At 40.0% G+C, this 25198-nt stretch overlaps 1 protein-coding gene and 3 long non-coding RNA genes across 8 annotated transcripts in view; 1 reads left to right on the top strand and 3 right to left on the bottom strand.

Moving 5' to 3' along the window:
• The window catches only part of LOC146582717 (uncharacterized), a 59926-nt gene that overhangs the window by 14555 nt on the left and 20173 nt on the right, over positions 1–25198 (top strand). For all 5 annotated transcript variants that reach the window (XR_014893203.1, XM_085281135.1, XM_085280914.1 and 2 more), the window contains 19 exons: positions 323–471; positions 899–949; positions 1152–1216; positions 6694–6777; positions 7505–7620; positions 8696–8767; positions 8838–8988; positions 9073–9266; positions 9657–9805; positions 10233–10283; positions 10486–10550; positions 16045–16128; positions 16856–16971; positions 18047–18118; positions 18189–18339; positions 18424–18617; positions 18981–19129; positions 19557–19607; positions 19810–19874. Coding sequence is in view for 4 of the 5 variants with exons in the window: in XM_085281135.1 (XP_085137261.1) it covers positions 323–471; positions 899–949; positions 1152–1216; positions 6694–6777; positions 7505–7620; positions 8696–8767; positions 8838–8988; positions 9073–9266; positions 9657–9805; positions 10233–10283; positions 10486–10550; positions 16045–16128; positions 16856–16971; positions 18047–18118; positions 18189–18339; positions 18424–18617; positions 18981–19129; positions 19557–19607; positions 19810–19874 (2029 nt within the window). In the remaining variant the exon portion in view is untranslated. The remainder of the gene's footprint in view (positions 1–322; positions 472–898; positions 950–1151; positions 1217–6693; positions 6778–7504; positions 7621–8695; positions 8768–8837; positions 8989–9072; positions 9267–9656; positions 9806–10232; positions 10284–10485; positions 10551–16044; positions 16129–16855; positions 16972–18046; positions 18119–18188; positions 18340–18423; positions 18618–18980; positions 19130–19556; positions 19608–19809; positions 19875–25198) is intronic.
• Positions 223–6695, bottom strand: LOC146582721 (uncharacterized). Its single transcript, XR_014893305.1, has 3 exons — positions 6296–6695; positions 644–1588; positions 223–469 (listed from the first exon to the last, which is right to left on the bottom strand). It is a non-coding gene; the product is annotated as an uncharacterized LOC146582721 (long non-coding RNA).
• Positions 9557–16046, bottom strand: LOC146582720 (uncharacterized). The gene is made up of 3 exons (XR_014893293.1): positions 15647–16046; positions 9978–10922; positions 9557–9803 (listed from the first exon to the last, which is right to left on the bottom strand). It is a non-coding gene; the product is annotated as an uncharacterized LOC146582720 (long non-coding RNA).
• On the bottom strand, positions 18881–24992 carry LOC146582719 (uncharacterized). Its single transcript, XR_014893322.1, has 3 exons — positions 24971–24992; positions 19302–20246; positions 18881–19127 (listed from the first exon to the last, which is right to left on the bottom strand). It is a non-coding gene; the product is annotated as an uncharacterized LOC146582719 (long non-coding RNA).

Below are 25198 nucleotides of genomic sequence, written 5' to 3'. Positions count from 1 at the left end.
CAGATACTGCAAGTACTGACTCCTGGATTTAAAGTTTTATACATGAGCCACTGGTTTCATTCATCAAACACTCAGATCACATGTCATATATATATATATATATATATATATATATATATATATATAATAAATATATATATATATATATATATAATAAATATATATATATATATATATATATATATATATATATATATATAAAATCTTATTTGACTTCAGTGGAAAAGTTTCGCTTCCAGATTCTTTAATAAAAGTAAATAAAGTAAAAAATTTGCAGTTTTTCTTCTAAAAACAAACAAACAAATGTTTGTGATGTCATCAGGTTGAAGCACCGTTCAGAGTCTGACAGGCGGAGCCCCGAAGGGGAGAGGCGGAGCCCTAGCGAGGACGAGGCGGACGAGAAGCTGTCGTCTGCTGAGATCCACAACGCCGAGGACTACAAGGCCATCTTCCAGCCAAAGAGCGCCATCTGTAGGTGGACCCGGAGCATGCAGCTCAGATGTTGAATAACGAATACAGTTATACGTACATACAACGAGATCTGTGAAATATTGCTATTGAAAAGGACGCTGAGTTCATCTTTAATCAACACTGCACCAACAAAATCTGTGTTTAGTTTCCCCGAAAGCTTCTATTTCCTCACCTGTTGATCCACCTGCAGCATCGCCATCAGTTCTGCTCTGGCTGATTTTGAGAAGCAGGCCATATTTGAAAAGTGAGAGGAGTAAACATTACTCGCTGTAAGAGCCAAACAGGATGGGAGGATCTGATTGGTTCTTTGTGCCTTTTTAAAATATTCATCCTAATGAGGACAAAGACACTCTCGTCATTTCTTCTTTTGTTTTCATGTTGTCACATTTATTTTGCAGTCTGAGCTCCTCGTTCTCCTCTCTTCCAGCTCGCACTCCTCCTAAGATGTCGGAGCCTTTTCCCGCTCCTCCAGAGGACGGTGAGTCCAGCACAGCTTCACGTTTCTGTGAGACATCAGGAGACGACGCGCCTCCGACGTTTCAGTTTATAGATGAAACACGAACAATAAATCACGTGTTCGACAGTGAAAAACACACGACACAAAAACACACGACAGAGGTGTTTCAGCTCCTGTTTTGTGGTTACTGGGTCGTTTCCTGATGATTTCTTCTTCTGCTCAGAGTCCATTTTGGCGATCAGCCGGCAGCTGAAGGACATAAAGACTCATTTTCCTGGTAAACAGCAGGTCAGTGAACGCAGCAGCCGTGTGTCTGTGTGGAAACATGGACGCCTTAGGACAGCGGACTATAAATGCAACGAACCTATCAGAGCTCAAATACCTGCTGTTTACAACAAAGTAGTCCTCCAGCCGCTCGGTTTTCTCTTTCTTTAGTTAAAGATTTTTCTTTGTCTTCAGAAAATCAGTTTAATTCAAAACCATCTAAAACCTTTAACAGCTGTGTGACTTTGGTCTGAGTGCGGTTATATGAGAGGTTTTATGAGTCTAAATTAACAACTAAAATGATGTGTGAGAAATTATTTTGTAATAAATGAAGGCCATCATTCTTCTTGTGGCTTCATCAACAGTGCTCCCTCTGATCTCTGCCACAACAGAAACCTTAGGACACGCAAGGACAATAATTTTACTGACAGTAGTACCATCAGTCACACCTAAAAGAAAGCAAGCACAGCTACACAGTAATTAGGCTCTATAATATTGATGCTAATTGACTGAGAAAGAGTTAGGTGTCAAAAGAGAGTGATATTATACCCCTTTCGTCAAACGCAGTGATTTATGACCCCCTTAATTGATTTATGACCCCTAATTAAATTATCCCCTAATTAAATTATTCATGAGCTCCGGAAGTAGGAAGTAATTAAATAATAAAAATATGATATTCATAAAAATATGATATTCATAAAAATATAATTGATTATTTAGAAAGTTTCTTATATATCAAAATAGCATTCTTTTATTTCTTTAAGCAATTAAATTTTTATTTTTATTTTTTTTTATGCTCAAAAAACGCCATCTGGTGGCGGGTCAGTGTGTGTGTGTGTGCGCGCGCGCGCGCCCGAGGCTGTGTGTCTGGGCGCGCGGGGTGCGCCCGTGTCTCCGGACCGTGCTCTCTCGGGCTCCGTGCTCATGTGTTTAAAAATGTATTAAACCATATTAAAATTGTTTAGTTAAACTTGTGCTTTTGTAACGTTCAGTATGGCCACAAACACATGCTGCATGCCTTGGGGGAAAACTTTATTTAGATTTATATGCATTTGTAGATTTAGAATAAAACTCATACTCAGAAAAAATTCGCGATCCCCTAACCCTCCTTAGATACATAAGCAGGGAAAACTCCTTAAAAAACCCTCCGCTATTTCTCCAAAACCCTACAATAACTTGTTAGGGTACCCCCTCTATTCCCAAAACCTTATATTCGATAACAGGGAAAATCCTGAAAAAATCCTTAGTCTTTTTTCTGAAATTCAGCGCCCCGCGGCTCCCTTCATGCTCAGCCAAACAAAGCCAAAACTCCTTTTTAAAAATTTCTCCGCGATTTCTCCAAAACCCCTAGAATAACTTGTTAGCTACCCCTCTATTCCCCAAAAAAAAGCGCTATAATCCAAAAACATTGGGAAAGCTCCTTACTCTTTTTTCTTCAAAAACTTGCCTCTTGCTAGCTACCTCTAAAATTCTACGCAGAGTCTAAGTTCTACCTCGCTCTTAATCGCACCGACCCGCAACAGCTTCCAGAGCACAATTTTTTCCTGCTTGTTCGCTCCCCGCTCTGGTCCCGAATGCGCTGCTTACCTCGTTTGAAAATTCCCCCCTTAGACCAACTCTGCCTCACTGCGCCCCGCTGCCAATCACATAACCCTTGCACCGCTCCCTTCGCACCCCGGTTAGCCAATCCGCTCCAGCTCTGATTTTACGATCTCCCGCTGATGTTAAGACTATCTTCGAACCCCAGAAGAGATCTGACTTCAGACGTATCAACAACTGGCGCCGCTCAGACTGCTTGCGAGTTCGCATAGGGAGCGGCCGATTTCAACAGCAACTTGCGTCTCTTTCCTTATCCGCATATCATTCGGTAAGTGTTAATCTTCCTCTCTAACTACATTTTTGCATTTTCCTTTTTACCATTCTGTCAATCCTTTCATTTAAAAAAATAAATAAATATCACAATGGTTTGTAACAGGTACAATACACCATCCATCCATCCATTCGCCTCCACTTATCCTTTTCTCAGGCTCGCGCGGTGCGCTGGAGCCTATCCCACGTACAATACACTTTAAACTATATATAAGCTCCACTTTTAACTCCCGTAAAAGTTTATACATTACATGTCTACATCACCTATCATGGCCTCATCGGGTATCTCATATCATCTTGTTATTGTTATGTTATGCTCCTTTGATATTTTGCTAGTTTGCGTGTTTTAAAACTCTTTTTGTTTTTCTTTATATTTTTAGACCCAGATGTGTTAACCTGATCCCTGCGAAACACCAGCTCTGCGTGGATTTTGACCGCGAGTGACCGGATGTTGTTTCCGGCCTGAGGTTGCCTGAAATGCCGTGAGGCTCGTTTGAAAGATTGCGCCCGAGACCAACTCCGCCTCCAAGGCATGCCTACCTTTAGCTGCCACCAGTGAGATATCAGAGCCGGGCTCCACATATCCAATCAGGAGCATGAGCAAGACAGCTTTTGCAGACTCTCCAGAAATATACAAGTCCTTACCAACTGCTCTGCAACCCAGTGTTTCTGGTCCCCTCACTAACATCGCTTTTTGAGATATTTTTTATGAACCACCAAAAAAGCAATTTTACCCCACAGACTGGGTCTGAGGGCAGCAGCGGGGACAAATGATTGTAATGAAGCGACGGACATTTCATGGCTGGTCTTGCATAATCGTGAGTTATTATGTCATATGGTGATAAGTACATAGTTTTGCAAGAGGCATACAAGCACTGTGGAAAAAGTAATCATAAAACTGTTTTTGTGAACACCCTACGTTATGCTTTAAAAAATGTGATACATGTAATGTGATCATCAAAGAACATGATTTTTAAAAAAAAAAAAACTTTTATTCTTATGCTTTTAAAGTATGTCAGATTATCTTAAAACACTTATTTGTATGTTATAATGTTTTTCTTACACCATGTGTAATTTTTATAGACACCTTATTCATTGTATCAATGTGTAATTATGTATCTTTGATAAATAAATAAAATATTTAATCTTGTATTTGTGTACTTTCTGGTGATTCAATAAAAAATTAGTCACATATCGCTCTGATAAACACAGATGGCTGAAAGAAATGTTTGATGGAACAAAGGAAACAAGTGTCTTGCTGCTAAACTTTTAAGTCACCATGGTTTAAATGAGAAAGTCTGTATGTAAAACATGAAAAACTCCAAACCCGGTTTAACTACAAAGGTGTACTCATTTCTTTGTAATGGTACTTTACTGTTCCAATGAAACAAAAAGAAAATCTCATTTTTAAAGTACATTTTTCGGCCATCCTGACCTATTTTCAGGGGCAAGAATGTTGATGTTAGACTGTGTTTTAAATCAGGTTGTGATCTTAAACTAACTATCACAGCACTGATTTCAGTTGTAATGTCAATTAGAATCCCAATTTGGCTTTTCTCCAGTCAGTGTTATGGTGAAATTTAACTTGTTCTTTTGTGTAATTGCACATGGCCCAGCAAAGGACCCCTTAGTAAACTGTACAGCATAAGTTTTCAATTCACTTTTGTCAGAAAACTTCACAGTATGAGAAGTTACAGCACAGTTTCTCCAAACGTGTGGTTCTTTTTCAGCCAGCGTGCTTTTAGAGCATCTACATTAGCTCATGTAGTAAAAGTACAATCAGTAAGTGTACTTTAACATTTGAGATTCCGAGTCACTCTTGCTTAGATCATGTGAACTATATCATGAACCTTTTTTTGTATAATGCATCAAACGTGTTCAAATCAGTTTATTTTCAATTTATTTTAACTAGAGACAAGCAACTCCTTTTTAGCTTCTGTTATGTATTTACCTCTCACACCTTAATCTAGATGTTAGTGTTCTCAGAGTTAACATGTCTCATGTTGCCATGTTGTATTTCTAATACCCAGCCTCAGTGTTCGCCCTGTTGACCCTCAAATCCAAACACCAATGATCTAGATATTCACAACATTCATAAGGAGATTCTTAAGGTCTTAAGTTTTGTTGTTTTTATGTTTTTATGTTTTACAAAAAAAAAACTTCACATTTTTTATATTTTTAAACGAAAGTGACATGCAAGGATATTTTTCTTTAGTGATGTTGCTTCAGCAATCTCAAATACTAATTATTCTGGGAATTTTTATGGTCAAACTATGTGATTTTCCAAATGTGTGTGTGTGTGGAGTAAAATGACCTTGTTCTTATGATGTTGTCACCGTGAATCATTTAGGATTAACAACACAAATTGTATCGATAGCAGAAACAGTCTTATAACTTATAATTCTCACACGTTACCGCTAGTTTTACAAACGCAGTCTTCTTCAGCTCTGTTTATGTAGCTTTTATGAAACTGATTTTCCATAGTACAAGTAGAATTTAATTTTTCTTTGCTCTCCAGTATAAATGCAATAATTTGCAGGCTTTTTACTGAAACTCTCACAATGCAACACTCAATGCTCAGAGCTTCATATATCAACAGCTCTGAAAATATCTTCTTTTTTAAAGTAATGTAGGACAGGATCTCTCACTCTCTGTGTCTCAAAAAAAACCCAACTAAACTGGCAATCACCACTAAACAAATGAAAGTAGTTTATGGCTTTTTTATCAGCTGCATTTCTTTCATTTATGTATTGATCCCATTGTTTATTGGTAATGCTTTTAGGTCACTGTTTTAGCATGTCTGCCTCACACTCCATTTAAACAGTTTAACAGATAGTGGGAGGAAGGTGGCATTGGAGTTTGTTGGGTGCTCCTTCTGAGACCGATCTGTTGCAGTCTGTTTGGCCACAGCTGTGGGTGCCTTCTTTGCTGATCGCTTTATTCTCTCTTCTAGCATACTCCTTAATCTTATCCAATTTCAGTTTATCCAACAACAGATGCAGCCTGTGATCCACTCATTTTAAGCATTCAACATAAGCAGCATGCCAAAATCCAAAACAAAGGCAACAGCAATTCCTTCAAACTCAGGTGAACGCCTGCAGAGCCACAGCACACACACACACCAAACCGAATAGCAAACGTAGCGGTGGGCGTGTCACAAAAACATCTTCTATGGTCAGAATCCAAACTGCGTTCAAACAAACAATACGCAGCACAAAAACACAGTTTACATACCACCGTCGTCTTCTCCTTATCTGTCAGACTAGCCGATTTTATGGGTGTCACTGTGCGCCAAAGCCGAGGACGCTCAGAATGATTCGGATTAAACTGTGTCAGTCGGAGCTTTTATGGAGTCTTACAGTAAACGGATTATTGCATTTAAAAGAACTGAGAGACTTCAATTTAATTTTGTTTATGCAGCGCCAAATCACAACATCAGTCACCTCAATGCGCTTTATACTTTAAGATCTACATACAGAGAAAAACCAACAATCATATGACCTCCTATGAGCACTTTGGCGACAGTGGGAAGGAAAAACTCCAGAACCAGGCTCAGGGCTTCTACTTTCCTTCAAAATAAAAGCTTCACATGAGTCTCGATAGCAAAAATCTGACCAGTGTTGGTGTTGCAGGGTCACACTCAGGCTGTGAGGAGTTTGGCCTTCAGTCCTGATGGGAAGTGGTTAGCTTCAGCGAGCGACGACTGCACCGTCAAGGTACGACCTGATCTGACGTCTCACCTTTAATGTAAAAAATATATTTTAAGGATTGTTTTTCCCGGTACTTACATGTTGTGGTAACTCTGACTCTGTAACAGTAGATGCTGAGAAACCTTCAGAGTAACTATAACCTGCAGGAGTTACACGATGCTGTGAATGTAAACTGTGAAGCAGAACATCAGCAGCAGGAAACTGTGCAGAAAGGCTGGAAGACGTTAAAATGTTCCAGCTGGTCCTGGTTCATGTTTGGTAGTCACGTGTTCCCATAAAATAAAACGAGCGATTGAATCGCAACATTTTTAGATTCTTCTACATTTTAAAATGGTTTTAAAAGGTCCGTCTGTTGAATCACTTCAGTGTTTTAGGATTTTTAAGATCCATCTTTTCTATTAAAATAGTTTTCAGGACACTTCTTGACCCAGGTTCAGTTACATTTATTTAAATAAAGTAATAAGCTGGTGATGTGTAACGACTCGTTAGGCTAACATTTCATCGATGTTTAGAATTAAGTTTCATTTCATTTGCAGCGGTCGGATGTTCGGGTGTTTGAGAGCATCTTGGGAATTTAAAAGTGTGAACATGATGTGTTTATTCTGTAAATGCTGTGAAAGCATCAAACCGGCAGCATCCTGTAATAAAATCGCTCATTCTGATTGGCTGAAGGAGGTGAGCTCTGCTCTCTTCCTGTTCGATGACCTCAGCCCTGTCCTCTTGTCTCCATCAGCTGTGGGACCTGGCTCAGGGGAAAACCATCACGGAATTCAAATCTCACACCGCCGCCGTCAACATCGTCCAGTTCCACCCCAACGAGTACCTGCTGGCCTCCGGAAGCTCCGACAGGTACGTCGCCGCAGGCCGAGCGCCCGAGACGCAGCAGCTCGGAGCTGAAGGAGCGACTCATGAGTGGAATCAGTGTTTGTGACACTTTGTGGCTCGTTTAGTTTTTCTGTTTCATGAAGCTCAGAGGCTGCGCGAGGTTGTCCTCTCTCTGTGCCGCCAAGATTTTATTTTGGTGCTGAGTTTGATTGTTTGTGGCATTTTTTTAAATGTAACATTTCTTTTAGTCTGAAATTCTTTTACTTTTTTTCACATACATGTCCTGTGTCTTCTACATGTCCTCTGCATGTGCCACTAAATCATACATTTATAACTAAAAGTAAACAGGAAATATAATATAAATATAATAAAATGGAAATAATAACTCATCCTTTCTCCAACACAACCAGCAAGTGCACTCAGTATTTAATCATTTCTTTATTTTTGCATATGAAGTATAAATAAGTATTCCAACATGAATCACTTAAATTGATTATTATGTTTAATTTGAGGACATCGACCTGGTGTTAGAGACAGTTTATAAGTTACACCAGCAAGCAAAGCTGTAGTTTGTGGCCTGATTTTCCGATTGTCATGTGATCGTGATGGAGCCGTTAAAGCTTTGAATGTGTCACTTCAAAGAAATGAGACATTTTGTAGGTTTTGGCCTGTTTTAGTGACAGAACAGGGAGCAGGGTCATTTTTATCTCAAACAGTTTATTGATGGAATAAATCTTACTCTCATTTATGAGAATAAGAAGTGACTCAAACACATACTTTCTTCAATTAATTATAAAAATGTCTTTAGCTTAGCTTGTAGTTAGAGCTGGGTTAGGCGACCCTAACCATCCCTCAGGTTCCTGGGGACTTCCCATGATGCACTGAGAGGTGCACTTTGCCCTCCACTCCCTCTTTTGTTCGTGTTTCGTTCCTCTTTTCTCTTTCTCCTCATTTACTGACTTGTCACTGCTGACCGTGGATCTGTTGGAGGTCTCTTCCTGTTCCTCAGCCGTGTTGTAGCGTCTTCACCTGACACTATAAAACACCTACAGGTGTCTCTAATGAGCTGCAGCTGTATGAACTCTGCATGTGCTTGCAGGACCATCAAGCTGTGGGATCTGGAGAAGTTTACGATGATCGGCTCGTTGGAGGGCGACACGACTCCGGTCAGGTGAGTTTTTCCCCGTTGCAGCAGGGTGTAACTGGAATGTGACCTCTGACCCCTGTCCCTGTGGTTTCAGGTGTATATGTTTTAGCCCAGATGGCTCCTGCCTGTACAGCGGCGCCACGGACTCGCTGCGGGTCTTCGGCTGGGAACCGGACCGCTGCTTTGACGCGGTGCCGGTGAGCTGGGGAAAGGTGTCTGACCTCGCCATCTGCAACCAGCAGCTGGTGTGTAGCTCCGCCCACCGCTCAGTAACAGTACTGTGCAGAAGTTTTAGGTAATCTTAATCTTCCACCTTCTCCTCATGTCAGATCGGCGTGTCTCATCAGCTGTCGAGTGTGTCGTCCTACGTGGTCGATCTGAAGAGGGTAAAGAAGAGCGGTGGCGCCGTGATCCAGGGGATCATCCAGGACGACCAGCCGCTCACAGAGCCGAAGAAGGACCCCAAAGGAGCGGCACTGCGAAAGAACTACGAGAGACCCACGACCACCTGCAGATCGCAGAGGTACGGCACACTGAGAGACAGGAGAAAATACTCCAGATACTGCAAGTACTGACTCCTGGATTTAAAGTTTTATACATGAGCCACTGGTTTCATTCATCAAACACTCAGATCACATGTCATATATATATATATATATATATATATATATATATATATATATATATATATATAATAAATATATATATATATATATATATATAATAAATATATATATATATATATATATATATAATAAATATATATATATATATATATATATATATATATAAAATCTTATTTGACTTCAGTGGAAAAGTTTCGCTTCCAGATTCTTTAATAAAAGTAAATAAAGTAAAAAATTTGCAGTTTTTCTTCTAAAAACAAACAAACAAATGTTTGTGATGTCATCAGGTTGAAGCACCGTTCAGAGTCTGACAGGCGGAGCCCCGAAGGGGAGAGGCGGAGCCCTAGCGAGGACGAGGCGGACGAGAAGCTGTCGTCTGCTGAGATCCACAACGCCGAGGACTACAAGGCCATCTTCCAGCCAAAGAGCGCCATCTGTAGGTGGACCCGGAGCATGCAGCTCAGATGTTGAATAACGAATACAGTTATACGTACATACAACGAGATCTGTGAAATATTGCTATTGAAAAGGACGCTGAGTTCATCTTTAATCAACACTGCACCAACAAAATCTGTGTTTAGTTTCCCCGAAAGCTTCTATTTCCTCACCTGTTGATCCACCTGCAGCATCGCCATCAGTTCTGCTCTGGCTGATTTTGAGAAGCAGGCCATATTTGAAAAGTGAGAGGAGTAAACATTACTCGCTGTAAGAGCCAAACAGGATGGGAGGATCTGATTGGTTCTTTGTGCCTTTTTAAAATATTCATCCTAATGAGGACAAAGACACTCTCGTCATTTCTTCTTTTGTTTTCATGTTGTCACATTTATTTTGCAGTCTGAGCTCCTCGTTCTCCTCTCTTCCAGCTCGCACTCCTCCTAAGATGTCGGAGCCTTTTCCCGCTCCTCCAGAGGACGGTGAGTCCAGCACAGCTTCACGTTTCTGTGAGACATCAGGAGACGACGCGCCTCCGACGTTTCAGTTTATAGATGAAACACGAACAATAAATCACGTGTTCGACAGTGAAAAACACACGACACAAAAACACACGACAGAGGTGTTTCAGCTCCTGTTTTGTGGTTACTGGGTCGTTTCCTGATGATTTCTTCTTCTGCTCAGAGTCCATTTTGGCGATCAGCCGGCAGCTGAAGGACATAAAGACTCATTTTCCTGGTAAACAGCAGGTCAGTGAACGCAGCAGCCGTGTGTCTGTGTGGAAACATGGACGCCTTAGGACAGCGGACTATAAATGCAACGAACCTATCAGAGCTCAAATACCTGCTGTTTACAACAAAGTAGTCCTCCAGCCGCTCGGTTTTCTCTTTCTTTAGTTAAAGATTTTTCTTTGTCTTCAGAAAATCAGTTTAATTCAAAACCATCTAAAACCTTTAACAGCTGTGTGACTTTGGTCTGAGTGCGGTTATATGAGAGGTTTTATGAGTCTAAATTAACAACTAAAATGATGTGTGAGAAATTATTTTGTAATAAATGAAGGCCATCATTCTTCTTGTGGCTTCATCAACAGTGCTCCCTCTGATCTCTGCCACAACAGAAACCTTAGGACACGCAAGGACAATAATTTTACTGACAGTAGTACCATCAGTCACACCTAAAAGAAAGCAAGCACAGCTACACAGTAATTAGGCTCTATAATATTGATGCTAATTGACTGAGAAAGAGTTAGGTGTCAAAAGAGAGTGATATTATACCCCTTTCGTCAAACGCAGTGATTTATGACCCCCTTAATTGATTTATGACCCCTAATTAAATTATCCCCTAATTAAATTATTCATGAGCTCCGGAAGTAGGAAGTAATTAAATAATAAAAATATGATATTCATAAAAATATGATATTCATAAAAATATGATATTCATAAAAATATAATTGATTATTTAGAAAGTTTCTTATATATCAAAATAGCATTCTTTTATTTCTTTAAGCAATTAAATTTTTATTTTTATTTTTTTTTATGCTCAAAAAACGCCATCTGGTGGCGGGTCAGTGTGTGTGTGTGTGCGCGCGCGCGCGCCCGAGGCTGTGTGTCTGGGCGCGCGGGGTGCGCCCGTGTCTCCGGACCGTGCTCTCTCGGGCTCCGTGCTCATGTGTTTAAAAATGTATTAAACCATATTAAAATTGTTTAGTTAAACTTGTGCTTTTGTAACGTTCAGTATGGCCACAAACACATGCTGCATGCCTTGGGGGAAAACTTTATTTAGATTTATATGCATTTGTAGATTTAGAATAAAACTCATACTCAGAAAAAATTCGCGATCCCCTAACCCTCCTTAGATACATAAGCAGGGAAAACTCCTTAAAAAACCCTCCGCTATTTCTCCAAAACCCTACAATAACTTGTTAGGGTACCCCCTCTATTCCCAAAACCTTATATTCGATAACAGGGAAAATCCTGAAAAAATCCTTAGTCTTTTTTCTGAAATTCAGCGCCCCGCGGCTCCCTTCATGCTCAGCCAAACAAAGCCAAAACTCCTTTTTAAAAATTTCTCCGCGATTTCTCCAAAACCCCTAGAATAACTTGTTAGCTACCCCTCTATTCCCCAAAAAAAAGCGCTATAATCCAAAAACATTGGGAAAGCTCCTTACTCTTTTTTCTTCAAAAACTTGCCTCTTGCTAGCTACCTCTAAAATTCTACGCAGAGTCTAAGTTCTACCTCGCTCTTAATCGCACCGACCCGCAACAGCTTCCAGAGCACAATTTTTTCCTGCTTGTTCGCTCCCCGCTCTGGTCCCGAATGCGCTGCTTACCTCGTTTGAAAATTCCCCCCTTAGACCAACTCCGCCTCACTGCGCCCCGCTGCCAATCACATAACCCTTGCACCGCTCCCTTCGCACCCCGGTTAGCCAATCCGCTCCAGCTCTGATTTTACGATCTCCCGCTGATGTTAAGACTATCTTCGAACCCCAGAAGAGATCTGACTTCAGACGTATCAACAACTGGCGCCGCTCAGACTGCTTGCGAGTTCGCATAGGGAGCGGCCGATTTCAACAGCAACTTGCGTCTCTTTCCTTATCCGCATATCATTCGGTAAGTGTTAATCTTCCTCTCTAACTACATTTTTGCATTTTCCTTTTTACCATTCTGTCAATCCTTTCATTTAAAAAAATAAATAAATATCACAATGGTTTGTAACAGGTACAATACACCATCCATCCATCCATTCGCCTCCACTTATCCTTTTCTCAGGCTCGCGCGGTGCGCTGGAGCCTATCCCACGTACAATACACTTTAAACTATATATAAGCTCCACTTTTAACTCCCGTAAAAGTTTATACATTACATGTCTACATCACCTATCATGGCCTCATCGGGTATCTCATATCATCTTGTTATTGTTATGTTATGCTCCTTTGATATTTTGCTAGTTTGCGTGTTTTAAAACTCTTTTTGTTTTTCTTTATATTTTTAGACCCAGATGTGTTAACCTGATCCCTGCGAAACACCAGCTCTGCGTGGATTTTGACCGCGAGTGACCGGATGTTGTTTCCGGCCTGAGGTTGCCTGAAATGCCGTGAGGCTCGTTTGAAAGATTGCGCCCGAGACCAACTCCGCCTCCAAGGCATGCCTACCTTTAGCTGCCACCAGTGAGATATCAGAGCCGGGCTCCACATATCCAATCAGGAGCATGAGCAAGACAGCTTTTGCAGACTCTCCAGAAATATACAAGTCCTTACCAACTGCTCTGCAACCCAGTGTTTCTGGTCCCCTCACTAACATCGCTTTTTGAGATATTTTTTATGAACCACCAAAAAAGCAATTTTACCCCACAGACTGGGTCTGAGGGCAGCAGCGGGGACAAATGATTGTAATGAAGCGACGGACATTTCATGGCTGGTCTTGCATAATCGTGAGTTATTATGTCATATGGTGATAAGTACATAGTTTTGCAAGAGGCATACAAGCACTGTGGAAAAAGTAATCATAAAACTGTTTTTGTGAACACCCTACGTTATGCTTTAAAAAATGTGATACATGTAATGTGATCATCAAAGAACATGATTTTTAAAAAAAAAAAAACTTTTATTCTTATGCTTTTAAAGTATGTCAGATTATCTTAAAACACTTATTTGTATGTTATAATGTTTTTCTTACACCATGTGTAATTTTTATAGACACCTTATTCATTGTATCAATGTGTAATTATGTATCTTTGATAAATAAATAAAATATTTAATCTTGTATTTGTGTACTTTCTGGTGATTCAATAAAAAATTAGTCACATATCGCTCTGATAAACACAGATGGCTGAAAGAAATGTTTGATGGAACAAAGGAAACAAGTGTCTTGCTGCTAAACTTTTAAGTCACCATGGTTTAAATGAGAAAGTCTGTATGTAAAACATGAAAAACTCCAAACCCGGTTTAACTACAAAGGTGTACTCATTTCTTTGTAATGGTACTTTACTGTTCCAATGAAACAAAAAGAAAATCTCATTTTTAAAGTACATTTTTCGGCCATCCTGACCTATTTTCAGGGGCAAGAATGTTGATGTTAGACTGTGTTTTAAATCAGGTTGTGATCTTAAACTAACTATCACAGCACTGATTTCAGTTGTAATGTCAATTAGAATCCCAATTTGGCTTTTCTCCAGTCAGTGTTATGGTGAAATTTAACTTGTTCTTTTGTGTAATTGCACATGGCCCAGCAAAGGACCCCTTAGTAAACTGTACAGCATAAGTTTTCAATTCACTTTTGTCAGAAAACTTCACAGTATGAGAAGTTACAGCACAGTTTCTCCAAACGTGTGGTTCTTTTTCAGCCAGCGTGCTTTTAGAGCATCTACATTAGCTCATGTAGTAAAAGTACAATCAGTAAGTGTACTTTAACATTTGAGATTCCGAGTCACTCTTGCTTAGATCATGTGAACTATATCATGAACCTTTTTTTGTATAATGCATCAAACGTGTTCAAATCAGTTTATTTTCAATTTATTTTAACTAGAGACAAGCAACTCCTTTTTAGCTTCTGTTATGTATTTACCTCTCACACCTTAATCTAGATGTTAGTGTTCTCAGAGTTAACATGTCTCATGTTGCCATGTTGTATTTCTAATACCCAGCCTCAGTGTTCGCCCTGTTGACCCTCAAATCCAAACACCAATGATCTAGATATTCACAACATTCATAAGGAGATTCTTAAGGTCTTAAGTTTTGTTGTTTTTATGTTTTTATGTTTTACAAAAAAAAAACTTCACATTTTTTATATTTTTAAACGAAAGTGACATGCAAGGATATTTTTCTTTAGTGATGTTGCTTCAGCAATCTCAAATACTAATTATTCTGGGAATTTTTATGGTCAAACTATGTGATTTTCCAAATGTGTGTGTGTGTGGAGTAAAATGACCTTGTTCTTATGATGTTGTCACCGTGAATCATTTAGGATTAACAACACAAATTGTATCGATAGCAGAAACAGTCTTATAACTTATAATTCTCACACGTTACCGCTAGTTTTACAAACGCAGTCTTCTTCAGCTCTGTTTATGTAGCTTTTATGAAACTGATTTTCCATAGTACAAGTAGAATTTAATTTTTCTTTGCTCTCCAGTATAAATGCAATAATTTGCAGGCTTTTTACTGAAACTCTCACAATGCAACACTCAATGCTCAGAGCTTCATATATCAACAGCTCTGAAAATATCTTCTTTTTTAAAGTAATGTAGGACAGGATCTCTCACTCTCTGTGTCTCAAAAAAAACCCAACTAAACTGGCAATCACCACTAAACAAATGAAAGTAGTTTATGGCTTTTTTATCAGCTGCATTTCTTTCATTTATGTATTGATCCCATTGTTTATTGGTAATGCTTTTAGGTCACTGTTTTAGCATGTCTGCCTCACACTCCATTTAAACAGTTTAACAGATAGTGGGAGGAAGGTGGCATTGGAGTTTGTTGGGTGCTCCTTCTGAGACCGATCTGTTGCAGTCTGTTTGGCCACAGCTGTGGGTGCCTTCTTTGCTGATCGCTTTATTCTCTCTTCTAGCATACTCCTTAATCTTATCCAATTTCAGTTTATCCAACAACAGATGCAGCCTGTGATCCACTCATTTTAAGCATTCAACATAAGCAGCATGCCAAAATCCAAAACAAAGGCAACAGCAATTCCTTCAAACTCAGGTGAACGCCTGCAGAGCCACAGCACACACACACACCAAACCGAATAGCAAACGTAGCGGTGGGCGTGTCACAAAAACATCTTCTATGGTCAGAATCCAAACTGCGTTCAAACAAACAATACGCAGCACAAAAACACAGTTTACATACCACCGTCGTCTTCTCCTTATCTGTCAGACTAGCCGATTTTATGGGTGTCACTGTGCGCCAAAGCCGAGGACGCTCAGAATGATTCGGATTAAACTGTGTCAGTCGGAGCTTTTATGGAGTCTTACAGTAAACGGATTATTGCATTTAAAAGAACTGAGAGACTTCAATTTAATTTTGTTTATGCAGCGCCAAATCACAACATCAGTCACCTCAATGCGCTTTATACTTTAAGATCTACATACAGAGAAAAACCAACAATCATATGACCTCCTATGAGCACTTTGGCGACAGTGGGAAGGAAAAACTCCAGAACCAGGCTCAGGGCTTCTACTTTCCTTCAAAATAAAAGCTTCACATGAGTCTCGATAGCAAAAATCTGACCAGTGTTGGTGTTGCAGGGTCACACTCAGGCTGTGAGGAGTTTGGCCTTCAGTCCTGATGGGAAGTGGTTAGCTTCAGCGAGCGACGACTGCACCGTCAAGGTACGACCTGATCTGACGTCTCACCTTTAATGTAAAAAATATATTTTAAGGATTGTTTTTCCCGGTACTTACATGTTGTGGTAACTCTGACTCTGTAACAGTAGATGCTGAGAAACCTTCAGAGTAACTATAACCTGCAGGAGTTACACGATGCTGTGAATGTAAACTGTGAAGCAGAACATCAGCAGCAGGAAACTGTGCAGAAAGGCTGGAAGACGTTAAAATGTTCCAGCTGGTCCTGGTTCATGTTTGGTAGTCACGTGTTCCCATAAAATAAAACGAGCGATTGAATCGCAACATTTTTAGATTCTTCTACATTTTAAAATGGTTTTAAAAGGTCCGTCTGTTGAATCACTTCAGTGTTTTAGGATTTTTAAGATCCATCTTTTCTATTAAAATAGTTTTCAGGACACTTCTTGACCCAGGTTCAGTTACATTTATTTAAATAAAGTAATAAGCTGGTGATGTGTAACGACTCGTTAGGCTAACATTTCATCGATGTTTAGAATTAAGTTTCATTTCATTTGCAGCGGTCGGATGTTCGGGTGTTTGAGAGCATCTTGGGAATTTAAAAGTGTGAACATGATGTGTTTATTCTGTAAATGCTGTGAAAGCATCAAACCGGCAGCATCCTGTAATAAAATCGCTCATTCTGATTGGCTGAAGGAGGTGAGCTCTGCTCTCTTCCTGTTCGATGACCTCAGCCCTGTCCTCTTGTCTCCATCAGCTGTGGGACCTGGCTCAGGGGAAAACCATCACGGAATTCAAATCTCACACCGCCGCCGTCAACATCGTCCAGTTCCACCCCAACGAGTACCTGCTGGCCTCCGGAAGCTCCGACAGGTACGTCGCCGCAGGCCGAGCGCCCGAGACGCAGCAGCTCGGAGCTGAAGGAGCGACTCATGAGTGGAATCAGTGTTTGTGACACTTTGTGGCTCGTTTAGTTTTTCTGTTTCATGAAGCTCAGAGGCTGCGCGAGGTTGTCCTCTCTCTGTGCCGCCAAGATTTTATTTTGGTGCTGAGTTTGATTGTTTGTGGCATTTTTTTAAATGTAACATTTCTTTTAGTCTGAAATTCTTTTACTTTTTTTCACATACATGTCCTGTGTCTTCTACATGTCCTCTGCATGTGCCACTAAATCATACATTTATAACTAAAAGTAAACAGGAAATATAATATAAATATAATAAAATGGAAATAATAACTCATCCTTTCTCCAACACAACCAGCAAGTGCACTCAGTATTTAATCATTTCTTTATTTTTGCATATGAAGTATAAATAAGTATTCCAACATGAATCACTTAAATTGATTATTATGTTTAATTTGAGGACATCGACCTGGTGTTAGAGACAGTTTATAAGTTACACCAGCAAGCAAAGCTGTAGTTTGTGGCCTGATTTTCCGATTGTCATGTGATCGTGATGGAGCCGTTAAAGCTTTGAATGTGTCACTTCAAAGAAATGAGACATTTTGTAGGTTTTGGCCTGTTTTAGTGACAGAACAGGGAGCAGGGTCATTTTTATCTCAAACAGTTTATTGATGGAATAAATCTTACTCTCATTTATGAGAATAAGAAGTGACTCAAACACATACTTTCTTCAATTAATTATAAAAATGTCTTTAGCTTAGCTTGTAGTTAGAGCTGGGTTAGGCGACCCTAACCATCCCTCAGGTTCCTGGGGACTTCCCATGATGCACTGAGAGGTGCACTTTGCCCTCCACTCCCTCTTTTGTTCGTGTTTCGTTCCTCTTTTCTCTTTCTCCTCATTTACTGACTTGTCACTGCTGACCGTGGATCTGTTGGAGGTCTCTTCCTGTTCCTCAGCCGTGTTGTAGCGTCTTCACCTGACACTATAAAACACCTACAGGTGTCTCTAATGAGCTGCAGCTGTATGAACTCTGCATGTGCTTGCAGGACCATCAAGCTGTGGGATCTGGAGAAGTTTACGATGATCGGCTCGTTGGAGGGCGACACGACTCCGGTCAGGTGAGTTTTTCCCCGTTGCAGCAGGGTGTAACTGGAATGTGACCTCTGACCCCTGTCCCTGTGGTTTCAGGTGTATATGTTTTAGCCCAGATGGCTCCTGCCTGTACAGCGGCGCCACGGACTCGCTGCGGGTCTTCGGCTGGGAACCGGACCGCTGCTTTGACGCGGTGCCGGTGAGCTGGGGAAAGGTGTCTGACCTCGCCATCTGCAACCAGCAGCTGGTGTGTAGCTCCGCCCACCGCTCAGTAACAGTACTGTGCAGAAGTTTTAGGTAATCTTAATCTTCCACCTTCTCCTCATGTCAGATCGGCGTGTCTCATCAGCTGTCGAGTGTGTCGTCCTACGTGGTCGATCTGAAGAGGGTAAAGAAGAGCGGTGGCGCCGTGATCCAGGGGATCATCCAGGACGACCAGCCGCTCACAGAGCCGAAGAAGGACCCCAAAGGAGCGGCACTGCGAAAGAACTACGAGAGACCCACGACCACCTGCAGATCGCAGAGGTACGGCACACTGAGAGACAGGAGAAAATACTCCAGATACTGCAAGTACTGACTCCTGGATTTAAAGTTTTATACATGAGCCACTGGTTTCATTCATCAAACACTCAGATCACATGTCATATATATATATATATATATATATATATATATATATATATATATATATATATATATATAATAAATATATATATATATATATATATATATATATAATAAATATATATATATATATATATATATAAAATCTTATTTGACTTCAGTGGAAAAGTTTCGCTTCCAGATTCTTTAATAAAAGTAAATAAAGTAAAAAATTTGCAGTTTTTCTTCTAAAAACAAACAAACAAATGTTTGTGATGTCATCAGGTTGAAGCACCGTTCAGAGTCTGACAGGCGGAGCCCCGAAGGGGAGAGGCGGAGCCCTAGCGAGGACGAGGCGGACGAGAAGCTGTCGTCTGCTGAGATCCACAACGCCGAGGACTACAAGGCCATCTTCCAGCCAAAGAGCGCCATCTGTAGGTGGACCCGGAGCATGCAGCTCAGATGTTGAATAACGAATACAGTTATACGTACATACAACGAGATCTGTGAAATATTGCTATTGAAAAGGACGCTGAGTTCATCTTTAATCAACACTGCACCAACAAAATCTGTGTTTAGTTTCCCCGAAAGCTTCTATTTCCTCACCTGTTGATCCACCTGCAGCATCGCCATCAGTTCTGCTCTGGCTGATTTTGAGAAGCAGGCCATATTTGAAAAGTGAGAGGAGTAAACATTACTCGCTGTAAGAGCCAAACAGGATGGGAGGATCTGATTGGTTCTTTGTGCCTTTTTAAAATATTCATCCTAATGAGGACAAAGACACTCTCGTCATTTCTTCTTTTGTTTTCATGTTGTCACATTTATTTTGCAGTCTGAGCTCCTCGTTCTCCTCTCTTCCAGCTCGCACTCCTCCTAAGATGTCGGAGCCTTTTCCCGCTCCTCCAGAGGACGGTGAGTCCAGCACAGCTTCACGTTTCTGTGAGACATCAGGAGACGACGCGCCTCCGACGTTTCAGTTTATAGATGAAACACGAACAATAAATCACGTGTTCGACAGTGAAAAACACACGACACAAAAACACACGACAGAGGTGTTTCAGCTCCTGTTTTGTGGTTACTGGGTCGTTTCCTGATGATTTCTTCTTCTGCTCAGAGTCCATTTTGGCGATCAGCCGGCAGCTGAAGGACATAAAGACTCATTTTCCTGGTAAACAGCAGGTCAGTGAACGCAGCAGCCGTGTGTCTGTGTGGAAACATGGACGCCTTAGGACAGCGGACTATAAATGCAACGAACCTATCAGAGCTCAAATACCTGCTGTTTACAACAAAGTAGTCCTCCAGCCGCTCGGTTTTCTCTTTCTTTAGTTAAAGATTTTTCTTTGTCTTCAGAAAATCAGTTTAATTCAAAACCATCTAAAACCTTTAACAGCTGTGTGACTTTGGTCTGAGTGCGGTTATATGAGAGGTTTTATGAGTCTAAATTAACAACTAAAATGATGTGTGAGAAATTATTTTGTAATAAATGAAGGCCATCATTCTTCTTGTGGCTTCATCAACAGTGCTCCCTCTGATCTCTGCCACAACAGAAACCTTAGGACACGCAAGGACAATAATTTTACTGACAGTAGTACCATCAGTCACACCTAAAAGAAAGCAAGCACAGCTACACAGTAATTAGGCTCTATAATATTGATGCTAATTGACTGAGAAAGAGTTAGGTGTCAAAAGAGAGTGATATTATACCCCTTTCGTCAAACGCAGTGATTTATGACCCCCTTAATTGATTTATGACCCCTAATTAAATTATCCCCTAATTAAATTATTCATGAGCTCCGGAAGTAGGAAGTAATTAAATAATAAAAATATGATATTCATAAAAATATGATATTCATAAAAATATGATATTCATAAAAATATAATTGATTATTTAGAAAGTTTCTTATATATCAAAATAGCATTCTTTTATTTCTTTAAGCAATTAAATTTTTATTTTTATTTTTTTTTATGCTCAAAAAACGCCATCTGGTGGCGGGTCAGTGTGTGTGTGTGTGCGCGCGCGCGCGCCCGAGGCTGTGTGTCTGGGCGCGCGGGGTGCGCCCGTGTCTCCGGACCGTGCTCTCTCGGGCTCCGTGCTCATGTGTTTAAAAATGTATTAAACCATATTAAAATTGTTTAGTTAAACTTGTGCTTTTGTAACGTTCAGTATGGCCACAAACACATGCTGCATGCCTTGGGGGAAAACTTTATTTAGATTTATATGCATTTGTAGATTTAGAATAAAACTCATACTCAGAAAAAATTCGCGATCCCCTAACCCTCCTTAGATACATAAGCAGGGAAAACTCCTTAAAAAACCCTCCGCTATTTCTCCAAAACCCTACAATAACTTGTTAGGGTACCCCCTCTATTCCCAAAACCTTATATTCGATAACAGGGAAAATCCTGAAAAAATCCTTAGTCTTTTTTCTGAAATTCAGCGCCCCGCGGCTCCCTTCATGCTCAGCCAAACAAAGCCAAAACTCCTTTTTAAAAATTTCTCCGCGATTTCTCCAAAACCCCTAGAATAACTTGTTAGCTACCCCTCTATTCCCCAAAAAAAAGCGCTATAATCCAAAAACATTGGGAAAGCTCCTTACTCTTTTTTCTTCAAAAACTTGCCTCTTGCTAGCTACCTCTAAAATTCTACGCAGAGTCTAAGTTCTACCTCGCTCTTAATCGCACCGACCCGCAACAGCTTCCAGAGCACAATTTTTTCCTGCTTGTTCGCTCCCCGCTCTGGTCCCGAATGCGCTGCTTACCTCGTTTGAAAATTCCCCCCTTAGACCAACTCCGCCTCACTGCGCCCCGCTGCCAATCACATAACCCTTGCACCGCTCCCTTCGCACCCCGGTTAGCCAATCCGCTCCAGCTCTGATTTTACGATCTCCCGCTGATGTTAAGACTATCTTCGAACCCCAGAAGAGATCTGACTTCAGACGTATCAACAACTGGCGCCGCTCAGACTGCTTGCGAGTTCGCATAGGGAGCGGCCGATTTCAACAGCAACTTGCGTCTCTTTCCTTATCCGCATATCATTCGGTAAGTGTTAATCTTCCTCTCTAACTACATTTTTGCATTTTCCTTTTTACCATTCTGTCAATCCTTTCATTTAAAAAAATAAATAAATATCACAATGGTTTGTAACAGGTACAATACACCATCCATCCATCCATTCGCCTCCACTTATCCTTTTCTCAGGCTCGCGCGGTGCGCTGGAGCCTATCCCACGTACAATACACTTTAAACTATATATAAGCTCCACTTTTAACTCCCGTAAAAGTTTATACATTACATGTCTACATCACCTATCATGGCCTCATCGGGTATCTCATATCATCTTGTTATTGTTATGTTATGCTCCTTTGATATTTTGCTAGTTTGCGTGTTTTAAAACTCTTTTTGTTTTTCTTTATATTTTTAGACCCAGATGTGTTAACCTGATCCCTGCGAAACACCAGCTCTGCGTGGATTTTGACCGCGAGTGACCGGATGTTGTTTCCGGCCTGAGGTTGCCTGAAATGCCGTGAGGCTCGTTTGAAAGATTGCGCCCGAGACCAACTCCGCCTCCAAGGCATGCCTACCTTTAGCTGCCACCAGTGAGATATCAGAGCCGGGCTCCACATATCCAATCAGGAGCATGAGCAAGACAGCTTTTGCAGACTCTCCAGAAATATACAAGTCCTTACCAACTGCTCTGCAACCCAGTGTTTCTGGTCCCCTCACTAACATCGCTTTTTGAGATATTTTTTATGAACCACCAAAAAAGCAATTTTACCCCACAGACTGGGTCTGAGGGCAGCAGCGGGGACAAATGATTGTAATGAAGCGACGGACATTTCATGGCTGGTCTTGCATAATCGTGAGTTATTATGTCATATGGTGATAAGTACATAGTTTTGCAAGAGGCATACAAGCACTGTGGAAAAAGTAATCATAAAACTGTTTTTGTGAACACCCTACGTTATGCTTTAAAAAATGTGATACATGTAATGTGATCATCAAAGAACATGATTTTTAAAAAAAAAAAAACTTTTATTCTTATGCTTTTAAAGTATGTCAGATTATCTTAAAACACTTATTTGTATGTTATAATGTTTTTCTTACACCATGTGTAATTTTTATAGACACCTTATTCATTGTATCAATGTGTAATTATGTATCTTTGATAAATAAATAAAATATTTAATCTTGTATTTGTGTACTTTCTGGTGATTCAATAAAAAATTAGTCACATATCGCTCTGATAAACACAGATGGCTGAAAGAAATGTTTGATGGAACAAAGGAAACAAGTGTCTTGCTGCTAAACTTTTAAGTCACCATGGTTTAAATGAGAAAGTCTGTATGTAAAACATGAAAAACTCCAAACCCGGTTTAACTACAAAGGTGTACTCATTTCTTTGTAATGGTACTTTACTGTTCCAATGAAACAAAAAGAAAATCTCATTTTTAAAGTACATTTTTCGGCCATCCTGACCTATTTTCAGGGGCAAGAATGTTGATGTTAGACTGTGTTTTAAATCAGGTTGTGATCTTAAACTAACTATCACAGCACTGATTTCAGTTGTAATGTCAATTAGAATCCCAATTTGGCTTTTCTCCAGTCAGTGTTATGGTGAAATTTAACTTGTTCTTTTGTGTAATTGCACATGGCCCAGCAAAGGACCCCTTAGTAAACTGTACAGCATAAGTTTTCAATTCACTTTTGTCAGAAAACTTCACAGTATGAGAAGTTACAGCACAGTTTCTCCAAACGTGTGGTTCTTTTTCAGCCAGCGTGCTTTTAGAGCATCTACATTAGCTCATGTAGTAAAAGTACAATCAGTAAGTGTACTTTAACATTTGAGATTCCGAGTCACTCTTGCTTAGATCATGTGAACTATATCATGAACCTTTTTTTGTATAATGCATCAAACGTGTTCAAATCAGTTTATTTTCAATTTATTTTAACTAGAGACAAGCAACTCCTTTTTAGCTTCTGTTATGTATTTACCTCTCACACCTTAATCTAGATGTTAGTGTTCTCAGAGTTAACATGTCTCATGTTGCCATGTTGTATTTCTAATACCCAGCCTCAGTGTTCGCCCTGTTGACCCTCAAATCCAAACACCAATGATCTAGATATTCACAACATTCATAAGGAGATTCTTAAGGTCTTAAGTTTTGTTGTTTTTATGTTTTTATGTTTTACAAAAAAAAAACTTCACATTTTTTATATTTTTAAACGAAAGTGACATGCAAGGATATTTTTCTTTAGTGATGTTGCTTCAGCAATCTCAAATACTAATTATTCTGGGAATTTTTATGGTCAAACTATGTGATTTTCCAAATGTGTGTGTGTGTGGAGTAAAATGACCTTGTTCTTATGATGTTGTCACCGTGAATCATTTAGGATTAACAACACAAATTGTATCGATAGCAGAAACAGTCTTATAACTTATAATTCTCACACGTTACCGCTAGTTTTACAAACGCAGTCTTCTTCAGCTCTGTTTATGTAGCTTTTATGAAACTGATTTTCCATAGTACAAGTAGAATTTAATTTTTCTTTGCTCTCCAGTATAAATGCAATAATTTGCAGGCTTTTTACTGAAACTCTCACAATGCAACACTCAATGCTCAGAGCTTCATATATCAACAGCTCTGAAAATATCTTCTTTTTTAAAGTAATGTAGGACAGGATCTCTCACTCTCTGTGTCTCAAAAAAAACCCAACTAAACTGGCAATCACCACTAAACAAATGAAAGTAGTTTATGGCTTTTTTATCAGCTGCATTTCTTTCATTTATGTATTGATCCCATTGTTTATTGGTAATGCTTTTAGGTCACTGTTTTAGCATGTCTGCCTCACACTCCATTTAAACAGTTTAACAGATAGTGGGAGGAAGGTGGCATTGGAGTTTGTTGGGTGCTCCTTCTGAGACCGATCTGTTGCAGTCTGTTTGGCCACAGCTGTGGGTGCCTTCTTTGCTGATCGCTTTATTCTCTCTTCTAGCATACTCCTTAATCTTATCCAATTTCAGTTTATCCAACAACAGATGCAGCCTGTGATCCACTCATTTTAAGCATTCAACATAAGCAGCATGCCAAAATCCAAAACAAAGGCAACAGCAATTCCTTCAAACTCAGGTGAACGCCTGCAGAGCCACAGCACACACACACACCAAACCGAATAGCAAACGTAGCGGTGGGCGTGTCACAAAAACATCTTCTATGGTCAGAATCCAAACTGCGTTCAAACAAACAATACGCAGCACAAAAACACAGTTTACATACCACCGTCGTCTTCTCCTTATCTGTCAGACTAGCCGATTTTATGGGTGTAGTGTAGTGATGGGATTTCCGGCTCTTTTTAGAGAGCCGGCTCTTTCGGTTCGGCTCACTAAAAAGAGCCGGCTCTTTCGGCTCCGAACCGGCTCTTCAGGTTGTTTTGTTGCTTTAATTAATTTATTATTAACAATAATATAAAATTATGCACAAAAGGAATTACTAACATAAAAACAA

Source organism: Mchenga conophoros, linkage group LG1, assembly GCF_057382185.1.
Source record: "Mchenga conophoros isolate Kocher_MC1m ecotype Shallow Benthic linkage group LG1, M_conophoros_male_GT1.1, whole genome shotgun sequence".
Taxonomy (NCBI): domain Eukaryota; kingdom Metazoa; phylum Chordata; class Actinopteri; order Cichliformes; family Cichlidae; genus Mchenga; species Mchenga conophoros.
The sequence above is the reverse complement of the archived record's forward strand: the minus strand, read 5'-3'. Positions and strand labels throughout refer to the sequence as shown.